Below are 27,558 nucleotides of genomic sequence, written 5' to 3'. Positions count from 1 at the left end.
CCTGTAGAGCATCTTTATAATCACCCAGTTACGTTTTGACGTTTGATAGCACACAAGGTATTCCTCCGGTATTCGGGAGTTGCATAATCTCATAGTCAAAGGAATATGTATAAGTCATGAAGAAAGCAATAGCAATAAAACTTAACAATCATTATGCTAATCTAACGGATGAGTCTTGTCCATCACATCATTCTCCTAAGGATGTGATCCCGTTCATCAAATGACAAGACATGTCTATAGTTAGGAAACTTAACCATCTTTGATTAACGAGCTAGTCTAGTAGAGGTTTACTAGGGACACTGTGTTTTGTCTATGTATCCACACATGTATCAAGTTTCCGGTTAATACAATTCTAGCATGAATAATAAACATTTATCATGATATAAGGAAATACTCCCTCCGTTCCGAAATAATTGTCGCTGGGGGGTCTTTTCCGACCAGGTGAAAAGTAGTGAAATTACAAAACTGCCCCCGAATTGAAATCGCGCTCAGGTCGTCGTCTTTCTCCATCGCTCCTTCCCTCCGCCAGGACTCCGTCGCTCCTCCCCTTCGCCAGGCGGAGGAGGACTCCGTCCCTCCCCCCCCTTCGCCAGGCTCCTCCGTCGTCCGCATCTCCGGCGTCCTTCCCCGCCGGCTGCCTGCGCCGCTCCAATCGAGAGCCAGATCCCCTCTTTGATCGCCCTTCCCCGCTGCGATCAGAAGCTCCCTCGCCGGCGCTCCACCCCAGACCTCCAGGCGCCATAGCTCCACCTCCATCCAGACCAACGCAGGCGCCCAGGCGCTCCTCCTCTCCATGCCCAGGGACTCCTCTCCATCTCCAGGGACTCCTCCTCTCCAAGTCCGCCCAGGTTGAGGCGAGCTGGAGCTAGGCTCGGCTGCTGCCCAGGCTCTCCTCATCCCAGGCTGTCCTCACCCCAGGCCCAGGTTCATCTCCTCTCCCCAGGCTCCGCTGCTGTCACTGGAAACAGCTTGATGATCATACTGCAAACACAAACACACATTTCTCTGTTGAGGATATCATCTCCAGGAGTACATAAATATGCTGTCATCAGAACCATACTGTCATGATTACTGCAAACATACTATCATCAGAAACACACTGGGGACAGTATTTGAGTCCCTAGTATACTGAAGATCTACTCCTGACGATAGATATGTTAAAGTAGTCATCAGTACTAGGAGTGATTTTTTGATATGCTCAAGTTGATCAAGATATGCAGACAAAGAGAGTACTGCAAGAGAATAGTGCCTAATTCTCTAATACTCCTGGAGATCAGATTGTCTAGAAATAATTAAATGATCATTTGGGTACTGACAAAGATATGTTGTACCACTGACTTGGAGTACACTGAAGATGATTGAAATAATTAAATGTACTGAAATTGCAGTACCATTTTGCTTTTTACTCCAACAATTTGCATCATGCTGATATGTTTATCTACGAGTGGAGTAATGGAGTACTTACTCTGCTTAAGAGGAAAGCAGACCCATGTCTTGTTTAGACTCGTGTGTATTTGGCCACCTGAAAATCAGACTCATGTGTATCATTAAGCAGTTCTACCCTGCATCGACTGTTCACTGCAAAAAGCCAAAAATAGCAGCATTAATAATCTGCATCCATACATCATGTTAGTTCATCAGTAACTGATCTAAGCCAGCACGATGTGAAAACAAATGCCCAGCCAAGAGCACTGCATGTATAGTGCAATCCACTGTCCACACCGCAGTTCCAGAAATCAGCAGAGACCCACAGGCCACTCTAGCGGCGCTGCCGTCACACAAACAGCCGTTTCAACTTTGAACGACATCGACCAAGCTGAGTATTTAAACGGCATCGACCAAGCTGAGCATAAACAAAATTACCAATATTGCCTGAACAGTTTCCAGGGCTTGGCATAGTTTGCCAGGTGTTATACGTGGATCCGCCATATCAAAAAATACCTAGCGAAGGGAATACATGGCCGGAGGTCACAAACATGATATTTAATCTGAAAACATCAAGCTCAGTAGATAGATGGAACAACAGACTAACCATATTGGTCTCCACTGAAGTCAAATCAACTGTGAACTGTTTGATATAGTCATGTATGGTTATAGTCATGACATGAAGTACATTATACAATGATGTTCAATTATTTCTTTAATATAGTCATGTACGTTTTACATTTGGGTGCAAGTTAACTAACATAAGATAGATTACCTTGTGCTTCTACTTGTACTTCTACTTCATCTTACATATTCATATCTTCAGGAGAAAATGGATCTCCCAGACCTCAACTTCACTCCACCTACAGAAGATGTGGATGAAATGGATGAAGATGCAGAAAATGAAATGGAAGGACATGTAGGAGAAGAAATGGAAGGAGATACAAAAGAGGGGATGGAAGGAGATGAAATAGTTCAAAATCCTGGTACAGTTATAGTTGATCATTCCATCATTTCATCACTTGATCATTCCATCACTTCATCACTTGATCATTTCATTTAATCATTTCTCTGTTGTATGTCTTGGTACAGGTGTTGGTCAAGTTGCTAGGAAATATAAAACCCTCAATGACCAGAAAAAATTTGCTGCTTATGTAGCAATGCATACACTGTGTATGAGTAGAGGAGGCACTTTTTTGGGAACTGATAAGCAAGACATTGCAAAAAAATTTGGAGTGGGTGTTTGGAATATACAAAGAATTTGGAGGAAAGCAAATTAGCAAAGGTAAAGAGGTGGATGTTTCTAATAAAAAAAGGAAATTCTGGAAGAAAGCCTAAGGACATTAACCTAGAAAAAATCCTAACGATCCCATTAAACAAAAGGTCTAGCATTAGGTCACTTGCCTGGCAACTGGGATGTAGCCCTACCACACTTCATAGAAAGTTCACGTTAAACTTGATAAGGAGGCATACAAACGGTGTGAAGCCAGCTCTAAAGGACCAGAATAAGAAGGATAGGATGAAATTTTGTTTGTCGATGCTTGATGAGGCAACAACAGCAACTGCAAGGCCTAAGTTCAAGACTATGCATAATGTTGTCCATATCGACGAAAAGTGGTTTAACATGACAAAGAAGAATAAAACATATTATCTGCTGGATGGGGAGGAAGAGCCTACGAGGCCTATAGATGGCAACTGTATTGGCAAGGTGATGTTCTTGACGGCCGTTGCTAGGCTGAGGTGGGACAGTGAAGGAAACGTGACCTTCTCTGGGAAAATCGGTATCTGGCCATTCATGAAGGAAGTTCCTGCTCAAAGGAGAAGCGACAACAGGCCCAGAGGTACAATAGAGACAAAATCAATAAAGGCCGACAGAAAAGTGATGAGGGAGTTCCTGATAGAGAAGGTCTTGCCAGCAATACAAGCTGTTTGGCCCGAAGGTGATGCTGGACAGACCATCTACATTCAGCAGGATAATGCTAAGCCCCATATCTTGCCAGATGACCCGGAATTTCTAGAAGCTGACGCAAAAACTAGGCTTGACATCAGAATAATACAACAGCCTCCCAACAGTCCTGATTTGAATGTGCTTGACCTTGGGTTTTTCAACTCGCTCCAATCCCTGACAGATTGTCTGAGTCCTAAAACACTACAAGACCTTATTAAGGGTGTTTTGGAGGAATTTGAAGGCTATGACGTTTACAAGCTCAACAGAATTTTCCTAACTCTGCAGACGTGCATGATTGAGATCCTGAACCATGCAGGGGGCAATGGGTATAAAATACCCCATGTAAACAAGGAAAAGCTTGAGGGGCTTGGGCAACTACCTCAAAGATTATCATGCCCTCCAGAGGTGTATGCAAATGCCCTGCACAACTTAGGGCTAATGGAGAGGGTTCATTAATGGAATATGAGCTTGTGATGATGCTTGCGGTGAGGTTGTGATGCTAGTGATGATGCTTGTGATGCTAGTGATGATGCTTGCGATGAGGCACTGATGCTAGTGATGAGGCTGTGATGCTTGTGATGCTAGTGATGAGGCTGTGATGCTAGTGATGATGCTTATGATGCCAGTGATGATGCTTGTGATGCTAGTGATGATGCTTGTGATGCTTGCGATGAGGCTGTGATGCTAGTGATGCTTGCGATGAGGCTGTGATGCTAGTGATGATGCTTGTGATGCTTGCGATGAGGTTGTGATGCTAGTGATGATGCATGTGATGCTTGCGATGAGGCTGTGATGCTGGTGATGATGCTTGTGATGCTTGCGATGAGGCTGTGATGCTGGTGATGATGCTTGTGATGCTTGCGATGAGGCTGTGATGCTAGTGATGATGCTTGTGATGCTTGCGATGAGTCTCTCATGCTAGTGATGAGGCTCTGATGCTAGTGATGATGCTTGTGATGCTAGTGATGATGCTAGTTGCTTGCGATGAGGTTGTGATGCTAGTGATGCTTGTCATGTTTGTAATAATCCATATTTGAGTATGTTGGAGTACGCTGTTTGTGTGGAGTATGTTGGAGTATGTCTAACTCCACTTGTATGTGTAACTCCATTTAAAATGTTACTCCATTTGATTTTGCACTTTTACTCCATGTATTTTTTTACTCCATACTCCATTTGTATGTGTATATTTCTACTACTCCATTTGTATGATCATTCTATGATAGGAGAGGAGTGAATTAGAGAAGAGTATGTGTCATAATCCATAGTCCTTTAGTTTTAATTAATTAAAGAAAAGGACTTGTTGTTGTTGCTGCTATTAAAGGAAAGGACTAGGAGGGGAATATGAGAGGAAAGGAGTGGAATAGAAGAGAGAGGAGTGGAGTGGAATAGGAGAGGAGAGGAAAAAGTTTAATTTAATTTTAACACAAAAGGTTTGATTTAGTAACAGAAAAGGTTCAATTTAAGTTTAATTAACAGAAATGTTTAATTAGATTTAACTAAAAGAAAAGGTTTAATTTCCAGTTAATTAAAATTATCTAAGAAGAGGAGAGGATAAGATAAGAGAAGAGAGGAGAGATAAGAAGAGAGAAAGAAGAGATAAGAAGAGAGAAGAGAGCAAGAAGATGCTCCTGCAGAAGAGGAGTAGAAAGTTTCAGTTAGTTAACTGAAACTACTCCTACAGAGAAGATACTAAGAATATGAACTACTGCTAATCCTCTTATTGCAAGCCAGCAAATGTGCTCACTAAATGGAGTATTCCCTCTCAAAATTGAACATTGGTAAAACTGAACATTGGCATGTGTAACACTGTACTCCTAGCAAATGTGCTCACTAAATGGATTTTTATTTTCAGAACACATTGGTAAAACTAAACATTGCTAACATTGATTTTCATTGACAGACGCAAAGAATGGTCATGTAGACATTCAGAAGTTAGGCAATTTGACTCGACAGTGTATACAAACAACAAGGAAGTGTTCATATAGCACATTCAGGTGGAAACAAAATCACAGGACAACTTAAAGCTGGCCACCATCTCTCTCTCTCTCTCTCTCTCAGAGCAGAGCAAACTCAAAACTGAAATGCATTTTTGCTCTCACAAAAGAAAAAGAGAGGGAGGACGGCAAGTGAGGCTCACATTGCATCGTAGTTGAAGTAGGACTCGCTGGTGATTTTCAATCGGCGCTCACACCACACGGTGCTCTGTCCCCTCCTACTGCCACCATATGGTTCGACCTAGGTGAGCCTCGGCCTCCACCACCCCGTGTCGCACCGTGGTGTGCTGCCGGACGGCGAGCACCCGGCAACCCAGGCTGCTCACACCGGCGTACGGGCTCGGCGACCTGACGGACAGTCACAAGAACAAAAGCAAATTCAGAGCCTGAAACAGATGCACAAGCAGCAGCAGTAGTGCACAATAAACACACGAGCACAATGAACTCCAGATAGTCCTAAACTTTTATTCCATTACTGAACACTGCAAGGTGATGTTCTGAAAGTTTAGGAGTAGTAACCATTTTAAGCCAAAGGCACAATGAACACACGAGCACAATGGTTACTGAAATTTATCATAAGCAGCTGCATGCATCATCTACTCCTAAACTTCCAGAGTACACGCCGTACAAGCCGCCCTACAAGCAGTAGTACTCAAAAATTTACAGAAATTTATCCAGTGTACTCCTAAACTTTCAGAGTACAAAACTTCATGCATCATCTCTGAAATTTACAGAAATTTATTCAGTGATGTGCAGGCCAGCGGCGGGTGGGTTACCTGATGTGCAGGCCAGCGGTGGGCGTGAGGTAGTCGGAGACTCCTTCTCCGGCAACGTCATCTCGGCATCCCACACGGCGCGGTCCTCGCGGGACTGCACCAACCCGTCGCCAACAGTCCTGCTCGTCGTGGCCTCGTGGTTGTGGCTGCTCCTGTCAGCCAGCGGCGCGCTGGCGGACGGCGGCAACGGCAGTGCGTGTCGCCGTGCCCTGTCACGCAGTGCGTGCCGCCGTGCCCTGTCCCGCAGTGCGTGCCGCCGTGCCCTGTCCCTGGGACGCCGACGACGTCGCCGACGCAGTTCCCATTCTGCCCGCAGCGGCCGCCGGCGGTCGGGCCCTTCCCATGCGCAGCGAGCCGGAGATCCCCGCCACCCTGAGGAAGGTGGAGCAGCCGCGCTTCAGATCCAGCCGCCGGAGATCCCCGCAACCCTGAGGAAGGTGGAGCAGCCGCGCTTCAGATCTAGCCGCTGGAGTAAAAATGAAATCTTGAAGAGGGAGAGGCGACGGTGTATGGCAACATGGAAAGGCGGCGACGACGCGAGAGGGAGAGGCGGAGGCGCTGCGTGCGGGGTAGAGGCGCCGGCAACGCGTGCGACGGAGAGGCGCCGGTGGCGGTGAGCTAGGGGTTCGAGAGCCAGCGAGCGAGTGGCTGAGCTAAGCGAGCGAGAGAGTGGGAGGGTAGTTTCGGAAACGACAGAAATGTCGTAACGCGGCGGAAATTGCACTAGAAACTCACAATTATTTCGGAACGGAGGGAGTATAAAATAACAACTTTATTATTATCTCTAGGGCATATTTCCTTCAGTCTCCCACTTGCACTAGAGTCAATAATCTAGTTCACATCATCATGTGATTTAACACCAATAGTTCACATCACCATGTGATTAACCCATAGTTCACATCGCCATGTGACCAACACCCAGAGGGTTTACTAGAGTCAGTAATCTAGTTCACATCGCCATGTGATTAACACTCAAAGAGTACTAAGGTGTGATCATGTTTTGCTTGTGAGAGAAGTTTAGTCAATGGGTCTGCCACATACAGATCCGTATGTATTCCGCAAATTTCTATGTCTACAATGCTATGCATGGAGCTACTCTAGCTAATTGCTCCCACTTTCAATACGTATCCAGATTGAGACTCAGAGTCATCTAGATTAGTGTCATAGCTTTGCATTGACGTAACCCTTTACGACGAACTCTTTGTCACTTCCATAACCTTTCCTTAGTCCTCTTTAGGTACCTAAGGATAATTTTGACCGTTGCCAGTGATCTACTCCTGGATCACTATTGTATCCCCTTGCCAAACTCATGGCAAGGTACACAATAGATCTGGTATACAGCATGGCATACATTATAGAACCTACGGCTGAGGCATAGGGAATGACTTGCATACTCTTTCTATCTTCTGCCATGGTCGGGTTTTGAGTCTTACTCAACTTCATACCTTACAACTCAGGCAAGAACTCCTTTGACTGATCCATTTTGAACTCCTTCAAAATCTTATCAAGGTATGTACTCATCGAAAGTCTTATCACGCGTCTTGATCTATCTCTATAGATCTTGATGCCCAATATGTAAGCAGCTTCACCGAGGTTTTTCTTTGAAAAAAACTCCTTTCAAACACTCCTTTATGCTTTCCAAAAAAATTATACATCATTTTCGATCAACAATATGTCATTCACATATACTTATCAGAAAGGATGCAGTGCTCCCACTCACTTTCTTGTAAATACAGGCTTCACCGCAAGTCTATATAAAACTATATGCTTTGATCAACTTATCAAAGCGTATATTCCAACTCCGAGATGCTTGCACCAGTCCATAGATGGATCGCTGGAGTTTGCACACTTTGTTAGCACCTTTAGGATCGACAAAATCTTTTAGTTGCATCATATACAACTCTTTTTTAAGAAATCCATTAAGGAATGCAGTTTTGACATCCATTTGCCAGATTTGATAAAATGCGACAATTGCTAACATGATTCGGACAGACTTAAGCATCGCTACGAGTGAGAAAATCTCATCGTAGTCAACACTTTGAACTTGTCGAAAACCTTTTGCGACAAGTCAAGCTTTGTAGATAGTAACACTACCATCAGCATCCGTCTTCCTCTTGAAGATCCATTTATTCTCAATGGCTTGCCGATCACCGGGCAAGTCAACCAAAATCCATATTTTGTTCTCATACATGGATCCTATCTCAGATTTCATGGCCTCAAGCCATTGCAGAATCTGGGCTCATCATCGCTTCCTCATAGTTCATAGGTTCGTCATGGTCTAGTAACATGACTTCCAGAACAGGATTACCGTACCACTCTGGTGCGAAACGTGCTCTGGTTGACCTACGAGGTTCGGTAGTAACTTGATCTGAAGTTTCATGATCATTATCATTAGCTTCCTCTCTAGTTGGTGTAGGCATCACGGGAACGGTTTTCTGTGATGAGCTACCTTCCAATTCGAGAGAAGGTACAATTACCTCATCAAGTTCCACTTTCCTCCTACTCACTTCTTTCGAGAGAAAACTCCTCTAGAAAGGATCCATTCTCAGCAACAAAGATCTTGCCTTCGGATCTGTGATAGAAGGTGTACCCAACAGTTTCTTTTGGGTATCCTATGAAGACGCACTTCTCCGATTTGGGTTCGAGCTTGTTAGGTTGAAACTTTTTCACATAAGCATCACAATCCCAAACTTTAAGAAACGACAGCTTAGGTTTCTTGCCAAATCACGGTTCATACGGTGTCATCTCAATGGATTTAGATGGTGCCCTATTTAATGTGAATGCGGCTGTCTTTAATGCATAACCCCAAAACGATATTGGTAAATCGGTAAGAGACATCATAGAACGCACCATTGAGGGTGTAGGGGCATCCAGGTGCTGAAAATCCTATCTCCTGTTAAATATAGATGGCAAAAGGCATAAAGCAGTGGGTGTGCCTGTACAGTTCATGCGATCTCTTTTGAATGATTTTTTAAGACAGAATACCAAATATGTACTGAAGAACAGGTACTGAACCTTGCAAATCCATCGTTGATAGAAAGGAGCCAGACTTCCTGCGCAGATAAATGAGGTCAGCTTGCCCCAAAACAAAAAAGGCACCATTGCTGCAGTAGAATGTCACTTGCTAAGAAGGGCCACCATTGCCGCGGTCAATGTTGTCTCTGAATCAGCCGAGGCGGCACCTACGGGAGGGAGGACGTCAATCTAGCACTCCTGCAAGTCATGGCTATCAATGGAGGCCCTACCCGATGTCACTACCAGCCCAGCCCTTCGAGGCCGAAAAGAAAAACGTTTACCGGCTGGAGACCTCCCTGGCACGACGTCCACTCCATGGATGAGTTGTCGGTAAGAGCGTCCATCCAGGCGAGAGCCCGCGGATGCGTGGTGGGGAAGTTGAGCGGCAACGAGAAGGGTTGGCCGCTCAAGGGGAGCCTTCCTGGCCTTCTGTCGAGGCACCCGACACACGACGGCAAGGTAATCGCCGAGAGTGGATGGGGTCGATGTCAGCGCAGTGGCATCCGCTGCGAGGCGCTCTTCTTCCAGGGCGGGGGCCCCTACGTCGGGGAAGCCGAGACAGCGCTGAGGCAACCGCCTGTGGGTCTTGTTGCAAGGGGGCACGCCCTCGCCATCGCTTAACTTAATAAATCGCAAGCGGTCCGGAGAGAAATACCAGATTGTAAGAGCAACTGAATCGATAAGAGTAACTGTGTAGTGGGATTTGACGGAGATCGGAGAAGATGAAGAGGAAGGGGAATCCGCTGCCGCGGGGAACTGGTGAGGCGCTCTGTTGGGAAGGGTGCGATGGGAATCGCCACAGACGAAAATAGACATGCGTGGGCAGCCTCTCTCGCCGGTCCTACCCGCGGAAACAGAAGCTAACATGGCTGTTTACATGGCTATTTTCTAGTGTGGTTGGTCCCACATGTAATCCTCCAACTAAATGTTGATGTGGCACTGATGCTGATGTGGATAGCTTGCATGTCAAGAGAAATAGGGTAGTGGGGATGAACTATTTAGGTATTATAGATGTGTATCACTACGATCGAGATTCAATAAACCATTTACATTGGGTGTATGACCATAGAAGGTTTTATTCATGTAAACAGAACAACAATTATTATCTGACTTAAATGAATAACCGTATCACAATAAACATGATCCAATCATATTCATGCTTAACGCAAACACCAAATAACATTTATTTAGGTCCAACACTAATCCCGAAGGTAGAGGGTGTGTGCGATGGTGATCTTATCAACCTTGAAATCACTTCCAACACACATCGTCACCTCGCCCTTAACTAGTCTCTGTTCATTTTGCAACTCCTGTTTCGAGTTACTAATCTTAGCAACTGAACCGGTATCAAATACCCTGGGGTTACTATGAACACTAGTAAAGTACACATCAATAACATGTATATCAAATATAATTTTGTTCACTTTGCCATCCTTATTATCCGCCAATTATTTAGGGTAGTTCCGCTTACAGTGACCATTCCCTTTGCAGTAGAAGCACTCAGTTTCAGGCTTAGGTCTAGCTTTGGGCTTCTTCACGTGAGTGGCAACTTGCTTGCTATTCTTCTTGAAGTTCCCTTTCCTTTCCTTTGCCCTTTTTCTTGAAACTAGTGGTCTTGTTAACCATCAACACTTGATGCTCTTTCTTGATTTCTACATTCGCTGATTTCAGCATCGCGAAGAGCTCGGGAATCATTTTCGTCATCCCTTGCATATTATAGTTCATCACGAAGTTCTAGTAGCTTGGTGATAGTGACTAGAGAACTTTGTCAACCAATATCTTATCTGGAAGATTAACTCCCACTTGATTCAAGTGATTGTAGTACCCAGACATTCTGAGCACATGCTCACTAGCTGAGCTATTCTCCTCCATCTTGTAGGCAAAGTACTTGTCAGAGGTCTCATACCTCTCGACATGGGCATGAGTTTGAAATACCAATTTCAGCTCTTGGAACATCTCATATGCTCCGTGGCGTTCAAAACGTCTTTGAAGCCCCAATTCTAAGTCGTAAAGCATGGCGCACTAAACTATCAAGTAGTCATCATATCGAGCTTGCCAAACGTTCATAACATTTGCATCTGCTCCTGCAATAGGTCTGTCACCTAGCGTTGCATCCAGGACATAATTCTTATGTGCAACAATGAGGATAATCCTCAGATCACGGACCCAGTCCGCATCATTGCTACTATCATCTTTCAACTTAGTTTTCTCTAGGAACATATAAAAAACATAGGGGAGCTACAACGCGAGCTATTGATCTACAACATAATTTGCGAATACTACTAGGACTAAGTGCATGATAAATTAAAGTTTAATTAATCAAATTACTTAAGAACTCCCACTTAGATAGTCATCCCTCAAGTCATCTAAATGATACGTGATCCAAATCAACTAAACCATGTCCGATCATCATGTGACATGGAGTAGTCATCAAAGGTGAACATCTCTATGTTGATCATATCTACTATATGATTCACGTTCGACCTTTCATTCTCCAGTGTTCTCAGGCCATGTTTGTACATGCTAGGCTCGTCAAGTTTAACCCGAGTATTCCGCATGTGCAAAACTGTCTTGCACCCATTGTATGTGAACGTAGAGCCTATCACACCCGATCATCACGTGGTGTCTCAGCATGAAGAACTGTCGCAACGGTGCATACTCAGGGAGAACACTTATACCTTGAAAATTTAAGTAAGGGATCATCTTATAATGCTACCGCCATACTAAGCAAAACAAGATGCATAAAAGATAAACATCACATGCAATCAAAATATGTGACATGATATGGCCATCATCATCTTGTGCCTTTGATCTCCATCTCCAAAGCACCGTCATGATCTCCATCGTCACCGGCTTGACACCTTGATCTCCATCATAGTGTCGTGGTCGTCTCGCCAACTATTGCTTCTACAACTATCGCTAACGCATAGTGATAAAGTAAAGCAATTATATGGCGTTTTCATTTCGTACAATAAAGCGACAACCATAAGGCCCCTGCCAGTTGCCGATAAGTTTTACAAAACATGATCATCTCATACAACAACGTATATCACATCATGCCTTGACCATATCACATCACAACATGCCCTGCAAAAACAAGTTAGACGTCCTCTACTTTGTTGTTGCAAGTTTTACGTGGCTGCTACAGGTTTCTAGTAAGAATCGTTCTTACCTACGCATCAAAACCACAATGGTGTTTCGTCAAGTTTGCTATTTTAACCTTCAACAAGGACCGGCCGTAGTCAAATTCGATTCAACTAAAGTTGGAGAAACAGACACCCGCCAGCCACCTTTATGCAAAACTAGTTGCATGTCTGTCGGTGGAACCGATCTCATGAACGTGGTCATGTAAGGTTGGTCCGGGCCGCTTCATCCAACAATACCGCCGAATCAAAATAAGACGTTGGTGGTAAGCAGTATGACTATCACCGCCCACAACTCTTTGTGTTCTACTCATGCATATCATCTACGCGTAGACCTGGCTCGGATGCCACTGTTGGGAAACGTAGCATGCAATTTTGAAAAAAAATCCTACGCTCACGCAAGATCTATCTAGGAGATGCATAGCAACGAGAGGGGAAGAGTGTGTCCACGTACCCTCGTAGACCGAAAGCAGAACGTTTGTTAACGCGGTTGATGTAGTCAGAGTTCTTCTTGTTCCGACCGATCAAGTACCGAACGTACGGCACCTCCGAGTTCTACACACGTTCAACTCGATGACGTCCCTCGAACTCTTGATCCAGCAAAGTGTCGAGGGAGAGTTCCGTCAGCACGATGGCGTGGTGACGGTGATGGTGAAGTGATCCACGCAGGGCTTCGCCTAAGCACTACGTGAATATGACCGGAGGCGTAAACTGTGGAGGGGGGCGCCGCACACGGCTAACAATGTTTGATGTGTGTTCTAGGCGCCCCCTCCCCACGTATATATAGGTGGGAGGAGGAGGGGAACAGCCCTAGGGCGCCCCAAGTAGGAGGAATCCTACTTGGGGGCCTAGTCCAATTCGCCCCGCCCCTTACCATGTTTTCCGGAGGGAGAAGGAAGGAGGAGAGGGAGAGAAGGAAGGGGGAGGCCGAATCCCTCCCCTTCCTTTCTCTCTTCCCCCTTTTCCTTCCCCTTCCTATTCGGCCTACATGGGGGGCGCAACAGCCCATGTTGGCTGCTGCGTTTCCCCTCTTGGCCCAATAGGCCCATATCTTTGTCGGGGGGTGCCCGAAACCCCTTCCGGTGACCCGATATGTACCCGGTACCCCTGGAACACTTCTGGTGTCCGAATATCATCGTCCTATATATGAATCTTTACCTCTCGACCATTTTGAGACTCCTCGTCATTTCCATGATCTCATCCGGGACTCCGAACAACATTCGGTCACCAAATCACATAACTTATATAATACAAATCATCATTGAACGTTAAGCGTGCGGACCCTGCGGGTTCGAGAACTATGTAGACATGACCGAGACTCCTCTCCGGTCAATAACCAATAGCGGAACCTGGATGCTCAAATTGGCTCCCACATATTCTACGAAGATCTTTATTGGTCGAACCATTATGACAACATACGTTATTCCCTTTGTCATCGGTATGTTACTTGCCCGAGATTCGATCATCGGTATCTTCATACCTAGTTCAATCTCGTTACCGGCAAGTCTCTTTACTCGTTCTCTAATACATCATCTCGCAACTAACTCATTAGTCACATTGCTTGCAAGGCTTATTATGATGTGCATTACCGAGAGGGCCCAAAGATACCTCTCCGATACTCGGTGACAAATCCTAATCTCGATCTATGCCAACCCAACAAACACCTTCGGAGATACCTGTAGAGCATCTTTATAATCACTCAGTTACGTTGTGACGTTTGATAGCACACAAGGTATTCCTCCCGTATCCGGGAGTTGCATAATCTCATAGTCAAAGGAATATGTATAAGTCATGAAGAAAGCAATAGCAATAAAACTTAACGATCATTATGCTAAGCTAACGGATGGGTCTTGTCCATCACATCATTCTCCTAATGATGTGATCTCGTTCATCAAATGACAACACATGTCTATGGTTAGGAAACTTGACCATCTTTGATTAACGAGCTAGTCTAGTAGAGGCTTACTAGGGACACTGTGTTTTGTCTATATATCCACACATGTATCAAGTTTCCGGTTAATACAATTTTAGCATGAATAATAAACATTTATCATGATATAAGGAAATATAAAATAACAACTTTCTCTTCATTGGTGGTGGTTACTGTTCTGGTGCATTGGTCCTATGAGGCCTTGGCATGATGACTTCCCAACTGTCTACTACAACAAGTTGTTTTCGGCTCCCGCGAGGGAGAGGCGATGACGACGGCGCATCTTCAGCTCGCTTCGGTGCTTGTGGTCGTTCTAGGTGGCCTAATACGATGGACATGTATCAATAACCAACACTATCTTCGCGTTGCTCGGTAGAGAGCCAACCGTGCAAGCCGCCATCCAGGGTCATAAACCTGACATCCCAGGATCCACATCGCCCACCATCGACAGACTACCATATCGCCACCAACCATCCAATGTAGAAGTAGAGAGCATCCTCAACCCCCTCCCCTGGCGCAAGACATGGGCGGAGGTGGGCGATGGTTGGCCCTGTCCGATGGACCTGGCCTTGCAGCGACTCCGTAGAGAGCAGATCTCCTGGAACGGTTCCTTCAAGGGGGAAAGGACACCAACATGCCACTGCCGCTCGGCTTAGAAGATTAGACCAAAATTTTCACCCGAAGCCAAAGGTGGAGGGGTGCCGTCGACAATGCGTGCCGAAGGCCAGCGGAAACATCGATGGGGAGGAGACACGGTGGAAGGGGGTTACAATGGCGCACAACCTAAATCCCCATAGTCGCCGGAGGTTACACAATTACCGATATAATGGAGGCCTCTTTCAAAATAAGTATATATAGTACTCCCTCCGTTTCAAAAACACATATATTATGGGGAAACGTTCCTTTTCATCCGGCTGATCCACACGACGCGTAAGCCAGCTCGAGCGATCGACACGCGTCCCATGGCCTGGGCCCACGCGCAACTATCTCTCTTCGTTATCCCCACACAGCGAACCGCACAGCCACTAGTTTTCTTCTCGTCTCCCCTATCCTTCGTCTTCCTCCGTTGATTTTTCCTCTATCCTTTGCCCTCACCTTCCTCTAGATCAGAGTAAACGCCAACAAGTCCATGGCCGCCGCTGTAGGAAGATTTCTGCTCTCCATTCGTGTGCACCTTCAGGAGGAAAACCATCGTCTTTTTTCTGCATGTGCTACTCCTGCCCGCTGCTGCAAATCAAAAGGACGGCCACCGCTCGCTGCAGTTGCTGCACGGGGCAACGACAGTCGCTGGAGGAAATTTGGATGCTGCAATGAGACAACCATCGAGGATGCAGCGCTCGCTGGCGGCTTGTGGGGATGCGATAGTTTCTCCGGGCGCTGCAATGGAGCGATCACTGGCGACTCCCGGCGTTGCGACGGAGCTCCCGACGCTGCAATGGAGCGGTCACCGGCAACTCCCAGCGCTGCAATGGAGCGATCGGCGGCGGCTGCCAGCGCTGCAATGGAGCGGTCACCGACGACTCCTGGCGCTGCAATGAAGGGCTCGACGACGGCTGCCGGCGCTGCAATGGAGCGTTCGCCGGCGACTCCGGGCGCTGCAATGGAGCGGCCGCCGGCGGCGCCCCGGTGCTGCGATGAAGCACTTTGACGGCGGCGGTTGTTGCAGCACACATGGGAGATGTCATGTGTGTTGCTTTGTAGCATCATCGACGATCGACGGCCAACGGAGGACACGGTCGGAGGCAAGCGGTGACCAACTGCCCCGATGTGAACGGGGCGAAGTGCGGGCGAGCGATGCGGGATCTGCAACGACCAAGCGACGATTGTGATGGGCGCATCTAACGGCTGTGGGGGCGGCTTAAGTTCTCCTTTAATCATCCAGATGATTTGTAGCAGCCCCCTATCTTATGGTATGGAGAGCGTAATAAATTACATTGGATTACTAGTTAGACTAGTTACAATGGGTAGTAACTTAGACTAGTAACATGCAAATGTTACTAGTCTATGTTAATACGTCTATAGTGGGGAGTAACATATGTGTGGTGTTATGCAACACTTCTTTTATTAGGTTGTAGACTCATCTTATCTTGATATGTGTGATATTACAGTAACTAGCTATGTTATCACATGCCTCTCTTTCCTCTTTAATTACCCGTCACATCATCTGTTTTGCCTAGAGATGTGTGATGTTACCACCTATATTACTCTGTCATCCTGAATTTCCCACGCACCCTGCCTCTGGAGTTGCGCCGCCGCCGAGCCGCTTCTCCCCGCCGCCCCCTGTCCGTAATCTGCACTGCGGTCGAGCCATCGACCCGCCGACGCCCCCGCTACAAGCCAAACCGGACGGCAGAGGCCAAGCAGCATGCACCGCCACCTCCCCCGCTGCCGCGCGATGCCTCTACCACCGCCCCCGCCTCCTCCGAGGACGCTGGGGATTCCCAGCAGGCGCCTCTTCGCGCCCCTCCCGCCCGCGCCTCCTCTGCATTCCAGAAGGTACGCCCCTTCTCCCCCTTCGTTTCTTTGTCTTACAGGTTATAGTTTTGCGGAGCCTGAGTACGGCTATGTTGCTAGATGCATATGTGTATCAGTGTATGGCGATATGGCATTTTCCATTACGTGTATTTGAAATACGGAGTACATTATACTAGTCAATGTTTTAGAGGATGCGAAGATGTTGCTAGCTTCTTAGCTGCTATTCCATAGCCTGTCTTGTTCACCAAATGTCAAATATGTACGGTCTTTAATTTCTTATGGGCATGACAGACAAGATAGTACATGAACATTGAACAAATATAATTGCAGTTTTGCTATTTCACATCTAGATGTAATATATTATCTCACATCTAAGCCTAGAACCGTTCGATCTATACCTGATTATTTATGAGTGCGCTGCGTCCCGTGTCGCCGTTGTTTCGTTTCCTTCAGCTCATGTGTGCCGCGTACGTTGTTTGTTTTTTGTTTGGCCCATTGTCCATGCGTATGCTTGGGCTTTGTTTTTCGTGTGCGTTTTCTACTCGGTTGCTGCGAGGAAGTTAAATGACAGGCAGAGTACTTTGTCTTTTTTATTTTTGATTCCCTTTGTTCATTTCTATCTTCTCACTTCTCTTTGACTTTTGACCCATCTACAAGCCGCACAAGTACAAAGGAGAAAGCGACCAGATAGATGTGGTGGTGGCTTGCTCCACTCATAAAAGAAGGGTCTGGCGCCTGCCTTCTTGACTCTCTATTCTTTTTTGTTTTGTTTTTGTTTTTGTTTTGTTTTGTTTTTGTTTTTATTTTCTCTTTTTCTTTTTTTGAATTCATGTTTTTTCAGATTTGCTAAGACATATTTAGATGAGATATAGTTTTCTCACCATACGATCTAAAGCTTTTTTGTGCAAATTTTGTGATCATTGTTTGCGCGTGACTTCCTTCCGTGTGTGTGTGAGAGAGAGAGAGGTGCGCTGGCCTTTTTGTCTGTGTCTGGGCCCGGCTAGGCCGGTTTTTTATGTATGCGTCCGTGTGGAGAGTGGACCGCTTTTGTTTTTGTTTTCAGTGTGCTTTGGGGCGAGCAATTTCATAAGTATGTTTTAAATTCTCAACATTTTAAGTGCTGTCTCGTCTAAGTTTGTCATTGTTTGATTTAGTTTCTGCCATTTTCATGCAAGCACTCTATCTTTTGGCCTCGCTTGTCAATGTTTGTTGCATCAGGTTTGCTATTTCACATCTGGATGTGAAATAGTACCTCACATATAAGTGCATTTTCATATGATAAACTTTGCTATAAGATTTGTTTATTTTTCCTTGTTTGTTTTTTCCTTATTTGTTTTTTTTCATTTTTGGTTTTAAAACTTTTGTTTTTTGTTTTCTTTTTTGGTCTTTTAAATTCATGATTTTTAAAATTCTATAAGTTCTTTTTAGTTCATGTTTAATTTAATTCTCGTAATTTGCATGAAAGCACTCTACCTTCCGCCCCGCTTGTTGTTGTTTGTTTATTGTGTATCCTGTTGTTGGCTCAGTCACGTTCGGCTCCGCTTTTGTCGGCCCTCGACTCGCGACTGGGGTTTGACCTTTTTTGTCCCAGTTGCAAGTACGTCCTCAACTCGCAACTGGGGCCCAACGTTTTTTGAACGAGTTGCAACTCCGCTCTTGACTTGCAACTGGGGCCCAACCTTTTTTTCCTAGTTGCAAGTCGACCGTCGACTCGCAACTGGGGGCTGGCTTTTTTTATAGTTGCAAGTGCACCCTCGACTCGCAATTGGGGCCCGAACTTTTTTGTCCCAGTTGCAATACCCCCATCGACTTGTAACTAGGACCTGACCTTTTTTTTGTCCCAGTTGCAAGTCCACCCTCAACTCGCAACTGGAGTCTAGCCTTTTTTGTACGAGTTTCATGTCCACCCTCGAGTCGCAACTAGGGCCTGACCTTTTTTCCCTGTTGCAATTGCACTCTCGACTCACAACCGGGTCTCGACACTTTTTATCCTAATTGCAAGTCTACCCTTGACTCACGACGGGGCTCCGACCTTTTTTGTCCCAGTTGAAAGTCCACCCTCGATTCTTAATTGGGCCCCAACCATTTTTGTCTTAATTGCAAGCCCGCTCTCGACACAAATGGGGCTAGACTTTTTTTCCAAGTTGCAAGTCCACCTTCGACTCGCAACTGGGGGCCAACCTTTGACGAGTTGCAAGTCGACCCTATACTCGCAACTAGGGCCCAACCTTTTTTTTGTCTGAGTTGCAAGTTCACACTCGACTCGCAACTGGGGCCCAACCTTTTTTTGTCCGAGTTGCAAGTCCACCCTTTACTCGCAACTAGGGCCCAACCGTTTTTGTCTGAGTTACAAGTCCACCCCCGACTCGCAACTGGGGCCCAACCTTTTTTGTCCGAGTTGCAAGTCCACCCTCGACTCGCAACTAGAGCTCAATCTTTTTTGTCTGAGTTGCAAGTCCACCCTCGGCTCGCAACTGGGGCCTGACCATTTTTAGTCCCAATTACCACCCTAGATTCGCAACTAGGACCCGACCTTTTTTCCCAGTTGCAATTCCACCGTCGACACGCAACTGGGGCTCGACCTTTTGTTGTCCCAGTTGCAACTCCACCCTTGATTCGTAACTGGGGTCCAACCTTTTTGGTCCCAGTTGCAAGTCCAAACTCGACTCGCAACTAGGGCCCGACCTTTTTTATTCCCAATTGAGAGTCCATCCTCGATTTTCCATATGGGGTCCGACCTTTTTTTGTCCTAGCTGCAAGTCCACCCTCGTCAGCGAACATACTATAGATGAGCCGACCCAAATAGCTAGGATACGTTTTTTGTTTTGTTTCTTTATGTTTTTTATGTTTCATTTTTCTTCAATGGTTTTCCTCTGCTTTTAATTTTTCTATTTTTCAAAAATTGTTCTCATTTTTATGATTCTTTTTCCATAAATTCACAAGTTTCAATAAATGTTTCAAATATGTAAATTTGTTAATTTTTCCAAAATTGTTGGTGTTTCTCAATTTTCTAAAACAAATCTAAATGTGTTCAAAATTTTGTTCTCTTCTTTTTTATCTATTTTCTCTATTTGGTTTTCTCAATTTTTTTGTTTTTTCCTGTTTGCTTTTAGTTCAATGTATATAAAAAAGTTTGCTTTTAGCTCATCATATATAAAAAGGTTCACCATATATCAAAAAAGAATTTTCATTGTATATTGCAAAAAAAATTGTGGGTGTTCAAAACATGATCATCATATGTTAAAGGATTGTTCACCGTACATTAGATTTTTTTGGCAATCATTAACATTTTTATAATTTAAACAAATTATGTAAATTCGTGAACATGTTTTCACCAAACTTTGTTCCTTACTGAAAATTAATTATAAAATAATAATAGTGAAAAACGCAAAAACCAAAAGACAAAATAAAATCGTTAGTAGCCTAGAAGCTAGTTCTGAGAGATGTACTTGTAATGTATAACGATCGGACGCAACAGTTAACAAATCGATGTTAGCACTACCGATCAATTTTCTTTCGGAAAAAGCTAGCGATCAGTTTTTATACGGGTAGCTAGCGACCAGATTGTTTTTAGGGAGCTAGTGACCAGATTTGCGTACAGGCCAGCCACACAAGAAGGACGCAGGGTGAGCAGGTTTTTAGTTTTCGGCATTGACAAATTAAAATCAAACAAAAAGGATAAACAGGGGGAAAAAAGGTGGCGCTGACATCATACTTAGATGTGAGATATTATCTCACATCTAGATGTGACATAGACGGCCCCGAACCAATTGTTAGAGGATGAGACTATTCTTTGCCTTTTTTTTGGAGGAACAACGATTGTTTGCTAGGGCTGTAGTTTGCGGATTTCATTTGGGCTGGTGCTGGGCATTCACTGAAGGGACTTCTGGCCCAGAATTATCAGGGAGTATCGGGTTTTATTTTACTGGAATTAATTTTATGGCTCAAACGTTCACTGCACTGTCCCAAAGTGTGATGCAGCCTGCTCTGTCCGATTACACGTCGCTGCAGCGATTCTTGCATCATCATGACATCATCCATGATTTGGCAACATTACCGGCCGTCACGCTCTAGTGCATTCCTTTATTTTTATCTTTGAAAATGTTAATTCCACTATACTCCCCGATATGTGCATCTCCCCACTATATTCCTTTATTTAGCTTTTGATGGTTCGGCGTTCTCTGGGGTTGGGCTAAGCCTGTACGTAACGAGACTATACTCTTGTACATTTACAAATGGTTGATTTTTCTTTCTTGTAATAGTTGTTTGGTGCATTAGAATATTTTGAGGACATTAGTTTATGTGTTTATCTCTTTTGTAGAGAGGTGCATGTTTGGTATCTTTGCCCTGGTGAGCTGAATGATCAGTCCCAACTAGAGATGTATAAAAAGCTCCTTTCTCCTGCTGAAAAAGAGTATGCTGACTCTATAAATGAAACAACGTTGCGGAAACATGCTATGCTGTCATGTGCATTGAAGCGCACCACCCTCTCAAGATGTATGTAATCACCAACTGCCTATTGCACTGTCGGTCATGTTTAATTGAAGTTTCATTCCTGTTTCTATCATTCAAAATACCGTGTTGCTATATTCTTGTTAGTAGGAGTTAGGGAAATTGGCTGCTGATGTTAGATTCACTAGTGTACATTGCTTACAATTAACAACACATAGGATCCTCTCCTTGGGTGGTGGTAACTATAAAAAAACTTTTCTTAGTCTATATACTGTAATTATGGGGACAACTCGGTATTGTTGTAACAAAAACAGTTTAATATTTCTGGAGAGATTCAGCTGTTTTATGCAATTTATTGCTTTAGATGCAATGAGACCATGAGTTATTCCCTTTGAACTTTTGCCTGTATATAGGTGCATGACTTCCATTCGTGCATTCATCTGTCTTAAATATATGGAGAACATATGATTCAAGATGAACAATGTAACTTTTGACCTCTTGCATCCACGCATGGCTTTTTCTTTTCTCAGGTAACACTTTAGGACCTATTAGGTGTACAATCACTTTATGATGCATATGCAGTTCTCGTAAATAATCATAAAAATGGAGAATGAAACCATCTGCCTTTTGACTTGTAATAACACGGAAGCTTGGCACGCTGCTCCATGTTTGAATTTGTCAGCATTTTATCTTGTCAACAATTGGAACATATTCTTGTTTTGTTTGTTGTTACTAATAGTGGAACAGGAATATTGATATGCTATTGCTTATTGCCATTTTTTTAAACTAGACTAGATACAGATTCTAAAATCGATCCGAGGTCATTTGCGTTTAAGTACAACAAATTTCGCAAACCTGAGGTAAGAGGTTAGGCTTCAGTGGTTCTTTTTTCGGCAACTTCAAGCCATGTAACTAACATGCCTTTTTTTCCATGTTTGATCAGATATTGTGGCCATCTGATGATACTGTGGAGCTACCCTTGCGTTTCAACATTTCACACACTAGTTCTTTGATTGCCTGTGGCATTGCCATGGATGCTAATGTATGTTCTTTGTTCCTGTGACAGCTATAAGTGAGAAAGACACGACCATGTTTCTGTTTCTGTGGAAGTTATTCAGTTGATATTGCTATATTATACCCTGTTTCAGATTGGCATCGATATTGAAGAAAAGAAGCGGAAGACAACCAAGAGTATTTTATCTCTTGCTCGTCGTTTTTCACCGCTTCGGAAGCTGATTATCTCGCTGAGATTTCTGATTCGTATGCTCAGGAAAAGGAATTCTTCAAACTATGGACTCTTAAAGTTAGTGAGGCTCTCTTTAGCCCTCTACTATATAGCCCTTTCGTATGCAAGCACTTCATTGCACGGTACATTGTGTAGAACATTGAGAAGTTATGGTATTTCTTACTACAAGGCTAGAATATATCAACTGCTCCATCACATAGTCTAAGATATCACCTAAACAGTTAAAACACGCTATGCATAAAATAGTTAGTAGGTAGTGTGTATACATCACTTTTAATGTGACCCATCCAAGCATGCATTATTTAGGCCGTTTAATGACAATACTGAACAAAAACACATGATTTCAGGATTATGATAGTAAACAACTCGTATCTTTGGACAAGAGGAATGCTAGAACACAAATTAATTTTATGCACTTGCGATATTAAATCAATCATTAAAATATCTGAATCAAAAAATAAATAGAACTTACCTCATTCTCCTAGTTGACTTTGTTGTTCTTTGCTATAGAATTTAGGTTTAATACATGTACCTAGTGCTAACTTGCTGCACCACATATAGTTGTGTTTAATAAATCAAATTGAAGCACACGTATGGGCATCTTATGAATGGTCCACTTGCCAAAAAGGAATGTTATGAGAAGAATTTGCACCAAATATTGCCCTATTTTGAATTAAGTATTCACAATTCTGGTTACTGATACGATGTTGCAAAATAAATTGCTTACATGGAAGCATTATTGATATCTAAATTTATAGGAAGCATATGTAAAGGCTCTTGGATTGGGTTTGTCAGGCGCTCCACTCAATGAATTTTCAATCAAGTTAGAAACAAGCAAGGGAATTCGGGTTTCTAAGGTAATGTAGTTTCGACATTCCCCCTTTGTTGTTTTTTTAACATATAATACATGTGTGAGGGAGCTTCAGAACCAATGGTCAGATGTCATGTTAAGAAAATTTTAAGAGTGCTGCTATGGGACGGTATACCGTTGGTTCATAAAACAACTGGGATAGCATCTCACCCTCTATTTTGTCCATATCTGTCAGCGGTTGAAATGTCTGCCACTCTCTCACACATATCCTGTCAACCTTGTTTTCTCACTGCACTGGATCCACCATGTTCCAAAATATTCAATAGAAGTTTCACACATGTTTTGCACATTTTGACGTGTTCTGCAGTAGGTTAATCAGGTTTTGTCGTACTCCAAACTATGTTTCACAAAACAATTCAATACATTTCATATGGATCTGAACCAATCCAATACTCCCTCCGTCCTTGAAAGAGTGTACTTCCAACTTTATTGGAAAGTCAAACAATTTTATGTTTGACCGTATTTATACAATAATAGACCAACATTTATGCCATCAAATTAGTAGCATTAGATTCATGATAAAATATATTTTCGTCATATACCAATTTGGTTTCACAATCATTGATATATTTTTGCACAAATTCGTTCAAACTTTAAGATAGTTTGACCCTCCAACAAAGTTGGAAGTACACTCTTTCAAGGACGGAGGGAGTAAATTTAAGAAAGCCTTGCGGTTGTTTGACATTTCCTTTATCATTTCTCAGATGTGTTTCACACTTCATGGTTCCATGCAAGATTCACAATAAATTCTCAAATTTCACAGAAGTGTCACATATTTACTAGCAGAAATCAATATTTCAATAGAAAAATAACGGGGTAAATCTCCAAATAAGAAAGCAAAATAAGAAGAAAGCAGAAATTAATATTACACGCGTGAGGTCTACCATGTGCTGTGCAATCACGCCGACACAATCGAGCCATTGCCTGCACACCAACTCAATGGTAGATGCCTATCCCCTTTTTTGGCTTTTGGATGGGAATACCGTCCTATATTGATTTACTTTTAAGGAAAAGTATCTGGTTTTATTGCATCATAGGACATCACAGAAATCAGGCGCATTAGGTTATTGCAAATTATATTTTGATCTGCCTTGACTTTTGTTGGATTTCCCAGGCATTGAAAGTATGTAACGATTCCAACTCTGGGTGTGATCACCTGTCTGAGGATTGGCTATTTGCACTCGCGGAGCTAAATAGTTCTCATTACATGGCAGTTTGTTTGGAGGCTGACTCAAGATGTCAAGGTTTGTATTGCCAGCCTGGGGACAAAGAGTTTGGTTATCTTCGTTCTTTCAGTCACTCCATTTACTATTGATGTATATATGTTTCAGGTCCTGAAAATAGTCCAGCGCCAGTAGGATTAAAAGTATGGAAGACCATACCATTTGTAGAAGACACACTTGTCTCTGGAACAGAAGCTGTTAAACTTGTTGCTTGACCGTACGATGTCACCAGATCACAGTATGATGCAAGATTTGGTGTTTCACCAAGTAGGAGGCTAAACACTGAGAATTCTTGAGGCGTCAGTTAACTCTCTATGCCCGCAATATTTGGGGTACTCAGGAATTTTGCAGGTTCTGCTTCACTTTTCCCCTCCTGTTGGTTCCCTGCGGCAGTCCTTTTTTTATCGATCTGGTTCGGCTTATGTACTTGCTGCCAGATTGCTCGTTGTTGATTTTTGACAACAATAAAAAATGTCATGTGATTTATTCGTCAATTATCTGGAAATCTCAGGGTGATCACTCGTGATTTTCGGGAGTATTAGAAGAATCAACTTTACAAATAACTGTTCATATGCTCTTGTGTTGAAACTGAAGTACTGAACCGATGATCTTAGGACAGTGTTGGATGTAAGCAGTTATTTGCAAAGCTGCCTTTTGTGTTTAGCACAAAAAACACGAGTTTAGCACATCCAACACAATACGTTTTTTGTGTTGGATATGCTAAATTCGTGTTTCTTGTGGGGAGAATCTCACGTTTTTGTTGGAAAAGTATGGTAGGCACCGAAACTGCGATTGCACTATGACAAGGTGGCTGACGTAGGTGAAGATAGTCATGGTGTAGCCCCAGTATCCACACACGTTGAATCGATATAATAGAACTGGAAACTACTTTTGTTTTTTCCCTTGAATCTTGCTGGAAACTGCTGCTACGTGCGCACTCGTGTATGTCCAGTTATCTCCAAGCTGACCTTTGAGAAGAGACGAGCGGCCATTGTCTCCATATCCATAAGCTAGCGTAGGGCACCTCAGCCTCCAACACATGGCTCCCCATGTGTCACGGTGCATGCAGCCCTACCTCTACACCCAGACCGATTATATTACCCTCCACCGCAACCCACGGACCCCAAAGGATATCCAACAACAACTACGGCAACATCCAACACCATGACGCTTCTCTTGCTGCACGCCTTGCTGCTTGCAAGCGCGGCTGTGGCAGCAGCAGCATCTGAGATCGGCGACACCGCAGGCGGCAACGCCACCACGGCTCAAGGCCTGTGCAACGGCGCCGGATGCCAGCCGCCGCCGCAGCCGCTGCCAATCTACGGCGGCCCTCCGCCGTCGCAGCCGTCGAGGACACCGCCCTCCCCGGGCATGCAGGCGCCGTGCCCGCCGGTGACACCCGTTTGCTGCGGCGGCCAAAACACGCCTCAGCAGCCGTACTACCAAGCGCCTCCGATCGGCTACCTTCCCTACTACAACGAGTCTGCTTCTTCCGTGCTCGTGCCACCGACTCCCGTCGCCGCCGTTGCGTATTACGTGATCGTACCATGTCTCTTGCTTTGGGTTATGGTGTAACGGTGAACACTGAAGCCTCGTCCAAAATCAAAAGAAGATGGGGACTCGCCATAAAGAAAGCTGTACTAGAAGAAAAGTGCGTCTTGCCGCACCGTTGTTCGCTTTGTCGTTGTAAAGCTGGTTCTATAGCGGAAGTACCTTCTCAAGCTCAAATGCTCCTGGCATGAATAGTAAAATTAAAAAAGTAGAAAATAATTTCAAAATATTCTGTTCTTTTGGCAAAGTTTAAGAAATGTTTAGGGTGATTGCAATGTTTTGTTATGACACATCGCATTGGTGGAAGCCATGGTAAAAAGGAAAAAAAATTCAGAGCTCAAAAATGCGTTCTAAAGTACCATCACTAGGTTTTTCTTTTTTTTTGCGCGCGAGTACCGGTTTTTTTGTTGGGATCCTCAAGAACAGTCTTTCGGAACTTGTGGTTGGGTGCTGCTACGAACCCATCTCAGCGATGCAACCAGCGGCCTCATCAGCCGGCACGCGATGCATAGGACAGCCACCACAATGTTTCCGGTCTCAACCAAAAAAGAAAAAGTTCAGCAAACAAGAAAATTCAAATCAAACTTTGGGGACCGAAACAAAAATGCAAACCAAGTCCAACTAAGAAGTAGATAAAAATATAGGCAAAACAAAACCAAGACCCAAAATAACTGATTTTTTTTTAAAGAAGATATAATTTAAATTCTGCATTCAGGATCAGATGGTAAATCACGGGGATGCCCAGTGTCGTAACAGGCTTATTGGGGCGGGCACCGCTCTCGCATAATTAGCGAGCGTGTACCACTCCTCATTTCCCATTGCTGCCTGAAGGATCATGCTTTTACCAGTCGCGCCTCGTCCCTTCTTAAAGACCTCCCCTCAACGCGCTCACTCCCTCCGGCCGAGGTGGGACTAATATGTCTGCAGCCTCGCTGAACCCTCGGTCCCTCGCTGCTGGACAACTTTTGAGGAGGCCAATTCTTAAACCTGCCACGGGCCGTCAGGCGTACACAAGTGGGCCGGTCATTAGGTAAAACATTTAGCCCACGCTTGTTAGCCTTCACGTTGCAGAAATAACAGGGTTTATAGATTAAGATCTAAAAATTCAACAAAGGGGATGTAGCTCAAATGGTAGAGCGCCCGCTTTGCATGCGGGAGGCACGGGGTTCGATCCCCCGCATCTCCATTCTTTTCTTTTGTTTCTTTTGGTTTATCTGGGCCTTAATTAAACAATTCACTTCATTTTTTTAGGGGAACTCTGAAGCTTTTTATTAACCGTCACAATGTTTTCTTTGTTTCTTCTGGTTTATCTAGGCCTTAATTAAACAATTCCTTTCATTTTTTTAGGGAGAAACAATTCACTTCATTTTTTAGGGAAACGTTGAAGCTTTCTCTTAACCGTCACAATGTTTTCTTTGTTTCTTCTGGTTTATCTGGGCCTTAATTAAACAATTCATTTCATTTTTTAGGGAGAAACAATTCACTTCATTTTTTAGGGGAACTCTGAAG

The 27,558-nt window shown here is 44.1% G+C and overlaps 1 protein-coding gene, 1 long non-coding RNA gene, 2 other non-coding genes and 1 pseudogene across 7 annotated transcripts; 3 read left to right on the top strand and 2 right to left on the bottom strand.

The window, feature by feature from the left end:
• Window positions 1-247: 247 nt before the first annotated feature.
• On the bottom strand, window positions 248-6,861 carry LOC123164718 (uncharacterized). Of its 4 annotated transcripts, none has more exons than XR_006482585.1 (6): window positions 6,661-6,861; window positions 6,144-6,571; window positions 5,511-5,715; window positions 1,864-2,288; window positions 1,466-1,578; window positions 248-981 (listed from the first exon to the last, which is right to left on the bottom strand). It is a non-coding gene; the product is annotated as an uncharacterized lncRNA (long non-coding RNA). The 4 variants fall into 4 exon arrangements; XR_006482586.1 differs by having other exon boundaries at window positions 1,864-1,941; window positions 2,033-2,288; window positions 6,144-6,856; XR_006482583.1 differs by having other exon boundaries at window positions 6,144-6,856.
• Window positions 6,862-16,626: 9,765 nt separating this feature from the next.
• Window positions 16,627-24,713, top strand: LOC123164181 (4'-phosphopantetheinyl transferase HetI-like; annotated as a pseudogene).
• Window positions 24,714-25,629: 916 nt separating this feature from the next.
• On the top strand, window positions 25,630-26,278 carry LOC123168405 (RNA-binding protein L-like). Its single transcript, XM_044586279.1, has one exon. It carries the CDS (start codon window positions 25,663-25,665, stop codon window positions 26,071-26,073), a length of 411 nt encoding a protein of 136 aa, XP_044442214.1. The 5' UTR covers window positions 25,630-25,662; the 3' UTR covers window positions 26,074-26,278.
• A 484-nt stretch (window positions 26,279-26,762) lies between these two features.
• LOC123171705 (small nucleolar RNA Z279/snoR105/snoR108) lies at window positions 26,763-26,866 on the bottom strand. Its single transcript, XR_006485375.1, has one exon. It is a non-coding gene; the product is annotated as a small nucleolar RNA Z279/snoR105/snoR108 (small nucleolar RNA).
• Window positions 26,867-27,162: 296 nt separating this feature from the next.
• On the top strand, window positions 27,163-27,235 carry TRNAA-UGC (transfer RNA alanine (anticodon UGC)). Its single transcript has one exon. It is a non-coding gene; the product is annotated as a tRNA-Ala (tRNA).
• Window positions 27,236-27,558: the final 323 nt, after the last annotated feature.

Source organism: Triticum aestivum, chromosome 7D (assembly GCF_018294505.1).
Source record: "Triticum aestivum cultivar Chinese Spring chromosome 7D, IWGSC CS RefSeq v2.1, whole genome shotgun sequence".
NCBI classification, from domain to species: Eukaryota; Viridiplantae; Streptophyta; class Magnoliopsida; order Poales; family Poaceae; genus Triticum; species Triticum aestivum.
This window is presented reverse-complemented; position numbering and strand designations above follow the sequence as displayed.